The sequence below is a fragment of the Furipterus horrens genome, unplaced genomic scaffold (genome assembly GCF_987537825.1).
Source record: "Furipterus horrens unplaced genomic scaffold, mFurHor1.1.pri manual_scaffold_4, whole genome shotgun sequence".
NCBI classification, from domain to species: domain Eukaryota; kingdom Metazoa; phylum Chordata; class Mammalia; order Chiroptera; family Furipteridae; genus Furipterus; species Furipterus horrens.
In genome coordinates, this window is record NW_028327174.1 from 97,285,453 (window position 1) to 97,303,056 (window position 17,604).

The following is a 17,604-nucleotide window of genomic DNA, read 5'->3' on the forward strand; positions in this document are numbered from 1 at the left end:
AATGTTAAAGGGACACATTTAAGAAAAAGATCAAAACTATGAACATTAAACTGATGGCAAACTCAAAACTCAACAACTGAATCGAAACAATAAAAACAACTACTAGAACAGGAACAGAATCATAGATGGTTTTCAGCAGGAAGGGGAAGAATGGGGGAAAAGGAACAGGGATTAAGGAGCATAATTGGTAGGTACAAAATAGGGGGATGTTAAGAATAGCATAGGAAATTGAGAAGCCAATGTATTTTTATATGCATGACCCATGGTATGAAGTAAGGGGAGGAATTGCTGGAGGGAAGGGTTACCTGGCGCAGTGGGGCAATAAGGGAAAAATTGTGATGACTAATAGCATAATAATATGTACTTAAAAAAAGACTGCTCTGTTTATTGTGAAAGTAGAATTTTCACACGCTATTCCCTCCCTAGACCTATAAGTAACACCAAGGTTGGAGACGGTGTGCAGTCTACCCATCCGCTGCCATTGGTGCACTCTCCTGTATGTAAACAGTAAACATGTCCACATCTGCTGGTCCTCGTGGTGGTTTTTTCAGAACATCACAAACACTTAAACAGCTCCTTAGCTTGGAGATCCTACGTTACAAGAACCTTTTTTTTTTAAAGTATATTTTATTGATTATGTTGTTTCAGTAGTCCCAATTTTTTTCTTTTGCTCCCCTTCACCCAGTACCCTCATTCCCTTCAGCAATCCCACGCCCCTAAGTTCATGTCCATGGGTCATGCATATAAGTTCTTTGGCTTCACCCTTTCCTATATTATTCTTAACTCCCCCTGTCTATTTTGTACCCACCAATTATGCTTCTTAATCCCTGCACCATTTTCTCATTTCTCCCACTTCCCACTCCCAGCTGATAACTCTCCAAATGATCCCCATACCTATGATTCTGTTCCTATTCTGGTTTGCTTAGTTGGATTTGTTTTTATATTTTAGATTCAGTTGTTGATAATTGTGAGTTTGTTGTTATTTTAATGTTCATAAGTTTGATCTTTTTTTTAAGTAAGTCCCTTTGACATTTCATATAATGGCTTGGTGATGATGAACTTCTTTAGCTTTACCTTGTCTGGGAAGCACTTTATCTGCCCTTCCATTCTAAATGGTAGCTTTGCTGGATAGAGTAATTTTTGTTGTAGGTCCTTGCTTTTCATTACATTGAATACTTCTTGCCAGTCCCTTCTTGCCTGCGAAGTTTCTTTTGAGAAATCAGCTAAGAGTCTTATAGGCACCCCTTTGTAGGTAACTCTGCTTTTCTCTTGCTGCTTTTAAGAGTCTCTCTTTATCTTGAACCTTTGGCATTTTAATATGATGTTTCTTGGTGTGGTCCTCCTTGGGTCTAGCTTGTTTGGGACTCTGTGCTTCCTGGACTTGTATGTCTAGTTTTTCTTCATTATTTTTTCACATAAGCTTTCAATTTCTTGCTCTTCCTCTTCTTCTGGCACCCCTGTGATTTGGATGTTGGCATGTTTAAAGTTGTCCCAGAGGTTCCTAAGCCTCTCCTCATTTTTTTCAATTGTGTTTCCTCATTCTGTACTGGTTGACTTTTTTTCTTCCTTAGGTTCCAAATCATTGATTTGAACCCCGGTTTCCTTCCCTTCACCATCGGTTTTGTGCGGATTTTCCTTCATTTCATTTAGCATAGCCTTCACTTCTTCTCTTATGCGTTTGCCATACTTAAGCATATCTGTCAAGCCTGTTAGCATCTTTATCACCAGTGTTTTGAACTCTGCATCTGTTAGGTCAGCTATCTCCTTGTCGCTTAGTTCTCCCACTGGAACCTTGGTCCGTTCCCTCTTTTGGGCCATACTTCTCTGTCTCCTCATCTTGACAGGCTCCTGTGTTTGTTTGCCTCTGTGTCTTAGGTAGAGCTTTCACACCTGTTACGTTTTAAGGGACGGAGCCTTAGGTATTTGTCAGTAACGGGCGACCTGTTTCACCACGTTGTGGAGTTGTATGTGGGGGAGGGGTTTGAGAGGGAACAATGTTGCTTGCTTAGCACTAGCCCTTTTTCCAGTCACTTCTCCCACTTCTGTATGGGACTGGTGTCTCGAGCTGTTGCCCTGGCCGTCGTTCCCTGAGTGGGTGGGTCTGCGGATGTTCTAGGACTGTGGGGGCCCTTTAAACAAGCGGACTCTACTAAAGAGACCAGCAGTTTCTTCCTTCGCCCCAACCCCCACTGATTTTCATAGTCAGAAGCAATGAGGCTTTATTTTCTGCGGTGCTGGGACTGTGAGCTGTGTGGTCTGGTCTGGTGCTGGAAGTGCTCCCCAGGTGTTCCTAGTTTTTAAAATGTGAAACTGCTTTCTGTTGGCCTGCAGCTGCTGTTGCTGCTGCCACCACTGTACTGCATCCTCTCCACCCCAGCTCCACCCATACTACCTGTCTGGATGAGTATTTCTTCTTTATATCTTTGTTTGTTGGACTTCCATGCTGCGTGATTTTCTGGAACTTACGGTTGTCTTTAGTTTTGAGGTAGTTGTATTCCTTTTTAGTCATGGAGGGAGATGTAGCTTGTCTACCTAGGCCTCCATCATCACAAGAATATTTTCATCATCACAGTAATTTCTGTTAGAGACAGCACTGTGAATTGGATTAGGATTAGGAAATTGAGGTATTCTATAAATAACATGAGTAATTAAATCTGTTTCCTAGGAGTACACTTTGGTATTATAAATGAGCTAGTGCACTAATGTCTGATACATTAATGATTCCAAGTTTTTGATTCTTAACATTTATAGATAGATTTCTATTTAAGGTTTTGACAATTTCTAGCCTTGACTTATTTTTTTGGATAGTAAAATTGGGCTCAGTGAAATTATGGAAAGGTATTCTAGAGAGCATTGACTTTAATCATTTTGGGGATAATTAGAATGTTCAGTGGACCTGTGAATCAAGGAAATATGTTAGTATACTTTGCAACACTGTACTTTTCATGTAGCCTCTTTCCTACTTGACGATACTATTACTGATGTACCTTAAGGAGTTTGTTTTGAATTGCTTCTTTAATAATGATAAGTATGTATCTATTACAAACAATAGCACAGATTTATAAGATGGTTGTCAGGATTCAGGACTTATTATCTGTGGCCATTTGAAATGACAATTAATTATAATTTTGTGGATTTGCATCAGAGACCATGGCCTCATTGGCACCATGCTCTACCTAGCTAAAAAGTTATTTCTTTTGCTAGGGGGGAGCCAAAGACATGGTATGGTGTGCCATCTCATGCTGCAGAACAACTGGAAGAGGTGATGAGGGAGCTGGCCCCTGAGTTATTTGAATCTCAGCCTGATCTCCTACATCAGTTAGTCACCATCATGAACCCCAATGTGCTAATGGAGCATGGTGTACCTGTGAGTCTTCTTGTCTCCTTTCAGTATTTTAAAGTTATTTTAGCTTTCAATTATATAGAATTGCAACAAATGCTTTGTTTTGTAACTGCAAGTAAAAGATCATGTTATTTTCTAGCTAAATTAGAATTTATACTCTGAAGGGACAACATCTATTTGATTAAGAAAGTGGTGTTTTAAAGTATGAATTATACTTTATGTATAGCTACCATTAAAATAACCTTTGCTGTTGGTAAACCATTATATCTTGGTTTCAACAAAAATCTTATATTCTTTATTGTCCCTATTTAACAGGATTATTTTAAGTGGTCGTTCTAATTGATACTATTTTGGAAATCATATTTTATATAAAAATTTCAAAGGTTTTTTTCCACGTTTGATGAGGAAGTAAACACACATGATACTTTTTCTACTTTTCAACTTAATTTTGAAAATGATTATTAAATTTAAGCTACTAACACCTGATAAAGTATAAATTTGGTAAGTTTCTTACTTACAGTCAGATATTCATCATAACCTTAATGAGACTAGATTAGTGGGACTCTTGTCTTTATAGAGTGAATTTATACTGACATCTGTGACTTTTCAAATGATACACAGTATTATAAAACAAAGTGAGATTTAGAAAATCTGATTTTGGGAATATCTCCATAATACATATGAGCTAATCATTAGTCCATTTCCAAAAAATTATTCAAAAATAGGAGAAAGTTCCGTCCTTTACCTCTTTTTGCAGCACAAGAATTAAAGGAATTAAATTTTCTTAATTGTAAAAATTCTGTCAAGTTAGGAAACTAGTAGCTCAGTGAGGGTAACACTTTCTCTTTGAGAATTTCTTTTGGCTGCCAGTTTTTGTCATGAATTGTTATAACTTATTATAAGTGACTATTTTAAGAAGGTAGAATTCTTAAACCTGATATATTCTGATATGTGTAGGTTAATGCTTTGTTATTTTCAATTTTAGAAAATGCTCTGAAACTGACTGATCAAATCTGTCACCCTCCCCCTTTTTTGTTTGTTTTTGTTTTTATTGTTTTGTATCACTGTTTTGAATTTGCACTTAGGTGTACAGGACCAATCAGTGTGCTGGCGAGTTTGTTGTGACGTTTCCTCGTGCCTATCATTCTGGATTTAATCAGGGCTACAACTTCGCTGAAGCTGTGAACTTCTGTACTGCTGACTGGGTCTGTTCTATAGCAAGTAGCTGTTGTACGTCTACTAACATCCCTGGAAAATGCATCTGAGTTGCCATATTCCTTAGCCGGGGAGGGTAGGGTTCATAAATATTTCAGTAGAGAGTGGAGTGACTGTAGTAATTTAGAAAGTTCAGTTAGAGTTTCCATTATGGTTTTTATTTGGAAGATTTCATAGTTCTTTTTATACATTCATTAGTTCCCCCATTCTGTTTGAATTTTAAATGGTCAGTTCATATTTTCTGAATCTTTACTGAGAGAATATGGTTCCTCTAGTCTTCACTTTCTCTGAGCACTTTTGGATTTTATAAAGATGACCAGATCTTTTTAATAAGAATTAATTCTACCGTATTTTCAAATATCTAGCTCTTTGCTTTTATTTTAAAATATCCCTTTATTATTACTATTTTTTGATGGACAATTTGATCATTTTATTCTCCCTGCCATTTTGTTTTTTATAGTCCCTTTTTAAAAAATTTATTTTAAAGAGTAACTGTAATATTGAGATCTCTGTGTGCTGTACTTCTGTGTAAATGATAATTCCAGTGATCACTATTTTGTTTTTGTATGAAGTAATTATCAAAAATATTCAGTTATAATTATGTCATGTTGATTGGGGAAAGACTGCAAACTTATAATACAGTCTGACTTTCTTTTAGTGATGTTACTTTTCTGTCATCTCTCAACATTTTGGGGATAGTCTTTAGTAATATTGGATCTTATGTTTTCTGTGGGCACGTTAATTTATTAAATTTTATGATTAACCATTGTTCACCTGGTTAATGAATGAAATGATATAATGAACAATCTTATTTGATCTAGTAATTTTAAACTTTTTTCTTATTAGACTTAGGAAGCAGCAAGAGCAAGACCAAACTTAGGACTTTGCCCTGAGTTTGAGCCCTATTTAAAAATTTCAGCTAACGTTTATTGTTTATGATTTACTTATTGCTTGGTCAGGTATAGGGAGGGAAATTGAGGTAATTCAAAGATGAATTAGAGATTGTTTCTGTTTTTAATTTGCTCGTTATTACTGATACTTGACCTTGGGCAGCTTTTTAAATTTCAGTGGGCCAACATTTTTTACCTGGTATGTAAAGATACTGATTCACTAAATAACCTCAAACAAGTGAAATATTGTATGTAAAACCTCTTCATACGCTTTAGAAGAAGGTTGTGATATAAATGGAAAGTTATAACAGCTTTATATCTGGAATAAAGTGATGGTACTAATTTTTATAAGCCACAGAGGAATAAATCAGCTTTGTTTTAAGTGGCTTCTTACATATTGTAGTAATCAAGAATTGCAACTACCAGTTTTGTTTTTCTTGCCCTTGTGTTAAGGCTACATTAGAAATGTTTGAAGAGTAAATATGTAAGAATTAAGAAATGAAAAAGTTGTATATTGTTATTAGACAAATATTTGCCAATCATAAGTTCAATATATATATTTTCTTGGAAAAGTATTGTTTCTTTGAAGAGTATGAAAATACTGCTTGATTCAGGGATAGTCTCATACTCTTAAACTGTGATCCTGTGATTACTTTCTGAAAATGGAAGTAAATTTTAGATGGTTCTTAAAGGTTCATTTTTCTTATTTTTTCTATTTACATTACAGTTTTCAAACACAAAAACTCCTTTTTGCCACCAAAGTTTTTCAACTAGAGTATAAGAAAGAGGTTGAGAGAGAATGTATATGTATATGTCTGTATTGAATAGCTAGTATGATCATTTGGTTTAAAGCTTGATGGTTAAAGAAATTTTCAGAATTCCTCTTACAGAATATATATTGATTTATGAAGGGTAATGATTTATCTCACTTAAGGAAACTAAAGTATATAATCTTACGCTTTCATTTTAAATTTTCTGTAAGCCAAACTGGTTGTTTTTAAATGAATTCCTAGATGCAAAAGTCTAAATCATCTTTTGCATTTGTCCTTAGTTAAAAAATTCAATCAGTCGATGTGGATTGCTTAAGTGGTGCTCCTTTCCTTTCCTCCCTCCCATTTTTTTTTTTTTTCCATACTTATAATAACATTTTCGTTTTGTTCTGTGGAAACTTGAATGCTGAATATGCCCACTTAACCCATTATAGCCTGATTTTTTTCCCCCTTTTTCCTCTAATGGCAGTTTTCTGTTAGACTGGTCAGAAAGTTTGCTGTCTTGAATATATATATATAAGAACTTGTAGTTCTTGATGCACATAATGAGTAGAAAATCAACAGCCTATGCCAGAAGCTGAGCAACTCATAATTATGGGACTCAAAATTCCTGCTGGGCCATAAAGGTTTAATATTTACAGTTACCTCATGTTCAAATGGAGTTTGTTATTCGGCCTTCTTTATGATAGAGAGGATCTGGAGGGCAAATAGTGGTTCTGTTCTGGAATATGTTATAAGCAAGTGATTTAATTTGAGAATCTTGTCTTGTTTTCAGTTGCCCATAGGTCGTCAGTGTGTCAATCACTACCGTCGGCTAAGGCGCCATTGTGTCTTTTCCCACGAGGAACTCATTTTCAAGATGGCAGCAGATCCAGAGTGCTTGGATGTGGGACTGGCTGCCATGGTGTGCAAAGAATTGACTTTGATGACTGAAGAAGAGACACGATTAAGAGAGGCTGTTGTACAGATGGTGAGTTTGCTGAGCACATTTCCTGTATTTAATATTGCTTATGGAATATAAAAAATTGAACTTATAAAAAGTAATTTCATCTTTGATCTTTTTAGAAGTTGACCACAAAAATTACTAGTTTGGAAAAGGTTTCATATTTTTATACTTGTCACTTTGGTTTCTTCAAGTCGAAAAAGTTTAAGAATCTTGATGTCATCGTCTCTAGGTTTTTAAAAACGGAGTCCTGTCAGATAGAATTTCTTAGGTATATATTTATTTTTAAAAATCACCTAAATTATAGTATTATTTCTTTAAACAAGAAAGTTCACATCTTTCTTTTCTCTCTCAGCTTTGTAATTAAAGGAAAGTAATTTTTGGGAATTACAAACTGTCAGCACCAGAAGTATAATTTGTAAATTAATAATCTGTCTTTTTATTTCCCTTTCTTCTAAGTAGTTTAATGAGTAGAAAGAACTGAACAACTAAGGGTTGGGATTTTGAATGTTTAGGATAAGCTAAACGTTTATCACACTGAAATGGGAATTATATGAGAAAATCTATCCTTATCCTCATCTTGGTGCAATCTCCCTAACCCTCCCTTCATACCTAATCTCACTGGGTCTGGGACTGCTCCCTTCTGCTCGTGCACAGCCTGCTTTCTCAACTTAGATATTCTGTTTCCATTTTTTAAACAGTTTTGTTCAGGTATAATTGATATATAATAAACTATGTTTATAGTGTATAGTTTGGTGTTTGATTATGAATATAATTGAGACCTTTGTCAAAGTCAACATAATGAACATATCACCTTCAGAAGTTTCTTTATGCCCCTTTCCTCTTATCCCATCCCACCCTACTCACACCCCTTACAGGAAAATGCTAATCTACTTTGGTTTGCCTTTTTTAAAGCGTTTTATCCAAATTGAATTATGTAATTTATACTTTTTTATCTTAATTTCTTTCACTTAGCCTAAATACTTTGAGATTCAGCCATACTGTTACATGTATTAATAGTATATACCTTCTTATTGCCAAGACTGTTACACTGAATAGACATACCACAGTTCATCCATTCATTTGTGAATGGACATTTTAATTGTTTTTAGCCCTGGCCAGTGTGGCTCAGTTGTTCTGGCGTCATTCTGCAAAGTGAAAGGCCACCAGTTTGATTCCCGGTCAGGGCACATGCGTGGGTTGTGGGTTCCATCCCCAGTCGGGATGCTGTGAGAGGAAACCAGTTGATGTTTCTCTCTCACATCGATGTTTCTTTTCTCCCACTCTTCCCCCTCTCTAAAAGTAAAAAAATAAATATTTTTAATTGTTTTTAGTTTTTGCCTGTTATGAATAAAATTGTTTTGAACATTTCTGTACACGTTTTTGTTTTTATATTAACATGTTTTCATTTCTCTGGTAAATACTAGCAGTAGAATGGCTGAGTCACATGGTATGTCTTTGTTTAATTTTTTTGTAAAATAAAAACTGCCAAATTGTATTCTGAAGTGGTTGTATTATTTTACATTTCTAACTTAATAGGTTTGTAGTGGTATTTCATTATAGTTTTTTATTTCACATTTTTTTTTACTATTGTTCTATAACAGTTCATTATAGTTTTAATTGTGACTAATGCTTTTTTTAAAATTATATTTTATTGATTATGCTGTTATAGCTGTCCCTTTGCTCCCCTCCTCCTAGTATTCCCCTTCTCTCTAGCAGTTCCTCCCCATAGGTTGTTGTGTATGTAAGTTCTTTGGCTTCACCCTTTTCCTATACCATTCTTAACTTCCCCCTGTCTATTTTGTACCTCCCAATTATGTTTCTTGATCCCTGCACCATTTCTCTACTTCTCCCCTTTCCCCTGCCCAGCTAATAACCCTCCAGATGATCTCCGTACCTATGATTATGTTCCTATTCTGGTTGTTTGCTTAGTTTGTTTATGTTTTTATTTTTTAGATTATGCTGTTGATAGTTGTGGGTTTGTTGTCATTTTAATGTTCATAGTTTTGATCATCTTCTTTTTCTTAAGTAAGTCACTTTAACATTTCATATAATAAGGGCTTGGTGAGGATGAACTCCTTAGCTTTACCTTGTCTGGGAAGCACTTTATCTGTCCTTCTATTCTAAATTATAGCTCTGCTGGATAGAGTAATCTTGGATGTAGACCCTTGCTCTTCATCACTTTGAATACTTCTTGCCAGCTCCTTCTTGCCTGCAAAGTTTCTTTTGAGACACCATCTGATAGTCTTATAGGAACCCCTTTGTAGGTAACTCTTTTGCTGCTTTTAAGGTTCTCTCTTTATCTTTAACCTTTGGTATTTTGATTATGATGTGTCTTGGTGTGATCCTTTTTGGGCCCAACTTGTTTGGGACTCTGTGCTTCCTGGACTTGTATGTCTGTTCACCAAATTAGGGAAGCTTTCCTTCATTATTTTTTCAAATAAGTTTTCAATTTCTTGCGCTTCCTTTTCTCCTTTGGCACCCCTATGATTTGTATATTGGCACATTTAAAGTTGTCCCAGAGGTTCCTCAGCCTTTTTTTTTTTTTTCAATTTTTGTTTCTTCATTTTGTACTGGTTGACTGTTTTTTTCTTCCTTATATTCCAAATCATTGATTTGAACTCAGGCTTCCTTCCCTTCACCATTGGTTTCATGTGGATTTCCTTTTGTTTCACTTAGCTTGGCCTTCACTTCTTCCCTTATGAGTTTGTTGTACTCAAGCATGTCTGTCAAGTCTGTGAGCATTGTTATCACCAGTGTTTTGAATTCTGGGTTCATTAGGTTGGCCATCTCCTCGTCACTTAGCTCTCCCACTGAAACCTTCATCTGCTCCCTCTTTTGGGCCATACTTTTGTCTCCTCAACTTAACAACCTCCTGTGTTTGCCTTTGTGTTTTAAGTAGAACTGTTGCACCTGTTACATTGTAAGGGGCGGAATCTTAGTTATTTGTCAGTGTGGGGTGATCTGTTTCACCACGTTGTGGTGCTGTATGTCGGGGAGGGGCCTGAGAGGGAACAGTGCCACTTGCTCAGCACTCACCCCTTTTCCAGGCACTTCTCCCGCTTCCCGTATGGGACTGGCACCCGTCCAGCTGTTGCCCTGGTTGTGGTTCCCAGTATGGGTGGGTTTGCAGATGTTCTAGGACCATGGGGGCCCTTTAAGCCAACAGACTCTGCTGAGAGACTGGCAGCTTCTTCCAGATGCCCCAGTCCTCAGCAGTAGTCACAGTCAGAAGCAATGTGGCTTAATTTTCTCTGGTGCTGGAACGGTGAGTTGCGTGGTCTGGTCTGGGGCTGGGATTACTCCCCAGGTGTCCTGACTTATAGTGTGTGACTGCGCTTTCTGCTGCTGGCCACAGCCATTGCCTTGCCGCCACCACCATCGCTACCACACTACATCCTCTCCACACCAGTTCCACTCCTCTTACCTGTCAGTATGAGTATAACTTCTTTATATCTTTGTTGGACTTCAATGCAGCTCTATTTTCTGGTGGTTCTGGTTGTTTTTAGTTTTGAGGTACTTGTAATCCTTCTTATGGTTGTGTAGGGAGGCAAGACATGTCTACCTAGATCTCCATCTTGGCCGGAAGTTCTTGTAATGACTAATGGTTTTGAACACCTTCTCCTGTGCTTATTAGTTGCCTGTGTATCTTTGGGGGAAGATTGTGTTCAAATTTTTTGCCCAACCTTTTTCCTATTATAGTTGACATTCAATATTTTATGATATAATAGCCTCAGGTGTATAACATAATGGTGGGGCATTGTATAGTTTATGAAATGATCCCCGGATAGGTCTAGTACCCACCTGGCACCATGCATAGTTACTACAATATTATTGACTACTTTCTCTATATTCTACTTTACATCTTCATGATTATTTTGTAATTGCCATTTTTTACTTCTTAATCCCTTCATCTTTTTGATCCACCTTCCTAACACCCCCATCCCTGCAAACACTAGTTTGTTTTTGCCCAGCTTTTAAAAATTAGGTTGTTTTCTTACTGAATTTTGAGAGTTCTTTATATGTTCTGGATATAAATTGTTTATCAGATTTGTAATTTGGAAGTATTTTCTTCCAGTCTGTGGCTTGTCTTACCCATTTCTTAACAGTATTTTTTAAAGGTCAGAAGTTCTTAATTTCTATAAAATTTAGTTTATCAGTTTTTTTCTTTTGTGGCTCATGCTTTTGGTTATATTTAAGAAATCTTTGCTTAATCCAATATCACAAAGATTTTCTCCTATGTTTTCCATAAATGTCTTACAGTTCGTTTTCAGTTAGATATATGATCTACTTCAAGTTAACTTTTGTATGTGGAGTGAATAAGGTATGGATCAAAGTTTATTGTCTTGTATCATATGTCACTTACAATTTCAAGTACTTGGAAGAACACTAACCAAGAACTTGAACCAAGAACGATTGGTAGGTGGGAAAAAAACTTTGTATTGAAAATACTAATACATTTTAGAAAAGAAAAATGTAATCTAATAAACAGTGCCCTATAGACTGGTAGATTGAGAAGATACTTTATTTTTGACATATTCCAAATGGTAGACTGTCATAGAAGCCTGTTTTCCTCTAAAATCAAAATTTTCTTGAAAATAACATTTTCGGTTAGGAAAATTTGAATCATAGAATTAAGGAATTTCTATGTATTTCTAAATTGTTTCACATATGGGCTCTATATTAAGCTAGATTCGAAGAGTCTTGGGATGAAAATAGATTTAAACTGAGAAGAAATATAGTGGACTAATTATTTGCATCTGAAAAGTAAAACTGATCCAATTTCACTACTTTTTATATAGGCATAAATGGGAAAGAACTCTTTAAACCAAAATATACACATTTGAAACGGTATAAATATTATTATTACAAAATACTTAAAGCTGGTAGTTTTTAAGAATTTGAGTTACCTTAGAAATAATTTTTACAAAATGGTAAGATTTCTGTTTCTAATTTAAATAACCTGTGATAGAAACTAGAAAGAATAAGGTTGAAGTGAATCCTTTTTTTTAATTTTAGTTTTTCAAATGTGTCAATGTATGTCCTGAATTATTCTCACTTTATACCTATATTCTTAAAAGTCTTGTTTTTATTATACATTAAATATATGCTTAGTTATTAACTTTTTGTATTTGTTAGAGTACTTTAAGGTTCACAGCAAAACGAGGAGAAGGTACAGAGATTTCCCACATAACTCTTGCCCATACACATGCTTAGCCTCCTACATTATCAACATCCTCTACCATAGTGATACATTTGTTACAATTCATGAACCTTCCTTTTGACACATCATAATCACCCAGTGTCCGTAGTTTTTCCAATGGTTCACTCTTGGTGTTTTGTGGGTTTGGATGAATATGAAAGGATATATATCCATCATTATGGTATCATACAGAGTATTTTACTTCCCTAAAATCCCTCTGTGTTCCACCTCTTCATCCCTTTCTCCCCTCAGCATCCTGTCACCCAAAAGCCCTGGCAAACACTGATCTTTTTATTGAGTCTATGGTTTTGCCTTTTCCAGAGTCATATACTTGAAATAGTGCAATACCACACTGCATTGATTACTACTGTAGCTTTATAGTAAATCTTGAAGTCTGTAATGTCAGTCTTCTGATTTTGTTCTTCTCCTTTAATACTGAGCTGGCTATTATGAGGTTTTTGCCTCTCCATATGAACTTTATCAGTTTGTCAATATCTGTAAAATAATTTGCTGTGATTTTGATTGGGATTGCATTGAATATATAGATTAAGTTGGGAAGAACTGACATCTTGGTAGTGTTCCTATTCATGAACATGTAATGTCTCTCTCTCTCCATTTATTTAGTTCTTTGATTTCATTTATCGGTTTTGCAGTTTTTCTCCTTATACATATTTTGTTAGATACCTCAGTATTTCATTTTGGGGATCCTAATGTAAATGGTAACGTGTTTTTTATTATCTTAAAAAAAATTATTGATTGATTTGAAGGAGAGAGAGAGAAATACTGATTTGTTGTTCCACTTACTTATGCATTTATTGGTTGATTCTGATTCTTGTATGTGCCCTGATGGGGGGTTGAACCCACAACCTTGGCATATCAGAATGACTCTCTAACCAACTGAATTACTTGGTCAGGGCATTGATAATGTGTGTTTAATTTTAAATTTTTGTTCATGACAGGTATGTGAAAGATTGACTTTTGTATATTAACTTCACATACTGTAACTGCTATAATTACTTATATTTTGTTGTTTGTTACAGATTTTCTATATAGATGATCTTGTTGGAAAAAATGAGATTTTTTTTCTTTCTTTCCAATTTTTTAAACTTTAATATCCTGGTGGGAGGTGACATTCTTGCCTTGTACCTGATCTTAATGGGAAAGTTTATGACCTTAAGTATGATGTCAACTTTAGCTTTTGTATAGGTGATTTTTATCAGGTTGAAGAAGTTTCTTTTTATTTCTAGTTCATTGAGGCTTTTTTTCAGGAATGGATGTTGGATTTTGTCAGACTTTTTTTTTTTGCATGTATTGATATGCTCATGTAATTTTTCCTCTTTAGCCTATTGATATGATAGGTTATGCTGATTTTTGAATGTTGAACCAGCCCTATATATCTGGTATAAATCCCACTTGGTCATGATGTATAATTTTATTATACATCGTTGGATTCAATTTGCTAATATTTTGTTGAGGACTTTTGCATCTATATTCATGATAGATACTGGCCTATAGTTTGCTTTTCTTATAATGTCTTTGTCTGGTTTTGGTATTAGGGTAATGCTAGCCTCATAGAATGAATTAAGTATTACCTCTGTTTCTATCCTCTGAAAGAGATTATAGACAGTTGGTGTAATTTCTTCCATAAATGTTTGATAGAATTCACTAGTGAATTCCTCTGTGCCTGGTACTTTATGTTTTGGAAGGTTATTGATTACTGACTCAATTTCTTTAATAGATATGAATCTATTAAGATTATCTGTTTCTTTAAAAAATTTTTACTTTATTGGGGTGACATTGGTTAATAAAATTATATAGATTTCAAGTATACAGTTCTACAGTACGTCATCTATATATTATATATGTGTTCACCATCCAAGTCAAGTCTCCCTCTGTCACCATCTATACTCCCCCCACCCTCCTCTACCTCCCCTACTATCTCTCCTTCTTGTAATCACCATTCCATTGTCTTTGTCTATGAGGCTTTTTCTTTCGCTTAATCCCTTCCCCTTTTTTTCCCAGCTCCCCAACTGCCTTCCCCTCTGACAGCTGACAGTCTGTTTTCTCTTATCTATGAGTTTGTTTCTATTTTGTTTGATTATTTTGTTCATTAGATTCCACATATGAGTGAAATCATACGGTATTTGTCTTTCTCTGACTGACTTATTTCACTTAGCATAATGTTCTCCAGGTTCATTCATGCTGTTGCAAAAGGTAAGATTTCCTTCTTTTTTATTTGACTGAGGAGTATTCCATTGCGCAAATGCATTGCAGCTTATTTATCCACTCACTGATGGACGCTTGGTCTGCTTCCAACTCTTGGCTGTTGTAAATAACGCTGCAATGAACATAGGGGTGCATATATACTTTCAAATTAGTGTTTTGGGTTACTTCAGACATATTCGCAGAAGTGAAATTACTGGATCATAAGGCAGTTTCATTTTTAATATTTTGAGGAAGCTTCATACTGTTTTCCGCAGTGGATGCACCAGTCTGTATTCCCATCAACAGTGCATGAGGGTTCCCTTTTCTCCACATCCTCGCCAACACTTGTTTGTTATTTGTTGATGATAGCCATTCTGATGGCTCTGAGGTAATGTATCGTTGTGGTTTTAATTTGTATTTCTTTCTCTGGTGATTTTGACATTGAGCATCTTTTCATGTGTCCTCTTTGGAGAAGTGTCTATTCAGAACCTTTGCTCATTTTTAAGTTGGATTGTTTGTTTTCTTTTTGGTGTTGAGTTGTATAAGTTCTTTATAAATTTTGGATATTAACCCCTTAGTGGATGAATCATTGGTGAATATCTTCTCCCATTCATTAGGTGGTTTTTGTTTTGTTGATGGTTTCCTTTGCTGGGCAAAATCTTTTAAGTTCGATACAGCCCCATTTGTTTATTTTTTCCTTTTGTTCTCCTTGTCCCAGGAGATATATCAGAAAAAATACTGCTGCAAGAAATGGCAGCAATTTTGCTGCCTATGTATTCTTCTAGGATTTTTATGGTTTTGAGCCTTAAAGTCTTTAATTTATTACTCCACTCTATGTTTATTTCTGTACTTTGTTCTGTTCCATTGACCTATATGTCTGTTTTTATGTCAGTATTATGCTGTTCTGATTACTATGGCCTTGTGTGAAGTCTGTCCAGAAGGTATCTAGCCATGTAATGTGAAAAATAGACACATTTATTGAAGAAGATAGAAAATACAAAAAAAATATTGTACGTAGGACAATAACACCTCAGTCCCCTTCAAAGGAGGCACCTTGGGACCCTACATAGTTCTCACAATTGCCATCAACTGCTGTGTCATATTTTCCTGAATCTCATCAATGATATGAAATCTCTTTGCTTTGAAAGATGATTTTAGTTTTGGGAAAAGCCAGAAGTCACAGGGCGCCAAGTCTGGGTTGTAAGGACACTGAGTCACCTGGGTGATCTGCTGTTCCACCAAAAAACTGCAGGAGACATGATGCATGAGTGGGTGCATTGTCGTGATGAAGCTGCTGTGGCCTTCTAAATCATCTGAATAGTTTCCACGGAGGAATGGTGTAGCCTAATGCAAAATTTGATGCAGATTCTTGCTCTGTAGCTCAGCCATTTTGAATGTGGCGGCTACAGAGTACACATTCTCACTCAGTGGCGTCTATCACACCCACTGACTAGTACAGTGAAGTCGTCATTGTTCACACAGGCACATACAAGTTCGCTGTCCTTGGCTTCCAGGTTACATTAATGTCACGCAAACCGTTCTCGTTATATTAAAAATAGTTGGACTTATTCCGGATAGACGTCATATATAGTTTGATATCAGGTAGTGTGATTCCTTCAACTTTGTTCTTTGTTCTCAAGATGCTGTGGCTATTTCGAATATCTTGTGGTTCCATATAAACTTTTGAAATATTCTAGTTCTGTGAAATAGGCCATGGGTATCTTGATAGGAATTGCACTGAATCTGTAGATTGCTTTGGGTAGTGTAGACATCTTAATGATATTAATTCTTGCTATCCGTGAACACGGTAAATGTTTCCACTTATTTGAATCTTTTTCAGTTTCTTTTATTAAAAAAATATTATTTATATTTTGAGAGAGGGGAAGGGAGGGAGAAAAATAGCGAGAGAAACATTGATCATTTGCCTCTCACACATACCCCAACCCAGGACCAGCCTGCAACCTGGTCATGGGCCCTGACCAAGAATCAAACCAGTGATGTTTTCTTTGTGGAAGTACACCCAACCAACTGAGCCACACCAGTCAGGGCTTCTTCAGTTTCTTTCTTCAGTGTCTTATAGTTTTATAAGGAACAAGTCTTTTACATCCTTTTGTTAAATTTATTCCTAGGTATTTTTTGGATGCAGTTGTAAATGGGATTGTTTTCATAGTTTCCCTTTCTGATAGTTGTTTATTGGTATATTAATATTTCTGGATATCTATTTTGTATCCTGCTGCTTTATTGAATTAATTTTTTAGTTCTTGTAGTTTTTTGGTGGAATCTTTAGGATTCTGTATATCATGTCACCTGCAAATAGTGACAGTTTTACTTTTTCCTTTCCAATTTGGATGCCTTTTATATCTTCTTGTGTGATTGCTGTGGCTAGGACTTGCAGTGCTTTATTGAATAAGAGTGGTAAAAGCGGGTATCCTTGTCTTGTTCCCAATCTTAAGGGATATGCTTTTAGTTTTTGCCTGTTGAGTATGATCTTGGCTGTGGATTTATTATTATATGGCCTTTATTACTGTACCACAGGAGCTCAACTACAGGCAGGATTACTTTGGCTTCAGGGAGACTGAAAAATGACAGTGGAGTTTTGGAGAGGGAATTCATACCAAGTTTATTTTCACAGTGGTGAGTGATATGGCAATCAAGGATCCACCTTTATTCTATTCTTGTGGCGGCGGGTGAGACAAGAACACAGGATCCGCCTTTGTCACGTGGTGGCAGGTGAGATGGCAGTCAAATCATCTGCACAGCCTGAACAACATGGGCTCATATATATGTATATATGAAATTAAATAAGAGTGGCACTCTGAGCTAGCGTGGGACTTGAGCAGTAAGTCACTCTCTTAGGTAAGGGTGATCTGGGAAAATACTTGCCTGAGGAGGCGGGGATCCTAGCTATGGTCACCGTGATGCTATACTACCCCTCCAGGGTTCTCACCTCACAATCTGTGCAACAGGGTTCTTCCACAGGGAGCCCTGTGAGAGAAAACTGGAGCACTGCATCCAAATCCCACAGCAGCAATATA

At 36.0% G+C, this 17,604-nt stretch overlaps 1 protein-coding gene across 1 annotated transcript in view; it reads left to right on the forward strand.

Annotated features, from left to right (window-relative positions):
• The window catches only part of KDM5A (lysine demethylase 5A), a 133,784-nt gene that overhangs the window by 57,848 nt on the left and 58,332 nt on the right, over positions 1–17,604 (forward strand). The window contains exons 12-14 of the mRNA XM_090273826.1: positions 3,205–3,367; positions 4,429–4,548; positions 6,994–7,188. Coding sequence (XP_090129952.1) covers positions 3,205–3,367; positions 4,429–4,548; positions 6,994–7,188 — 478 coding nt within the window. The remainder of the gene's footprint in view (positions 1–3,204; positions 3,368–4,428; positions 4,549–6,993; positions 7,189–17,604) is intronic.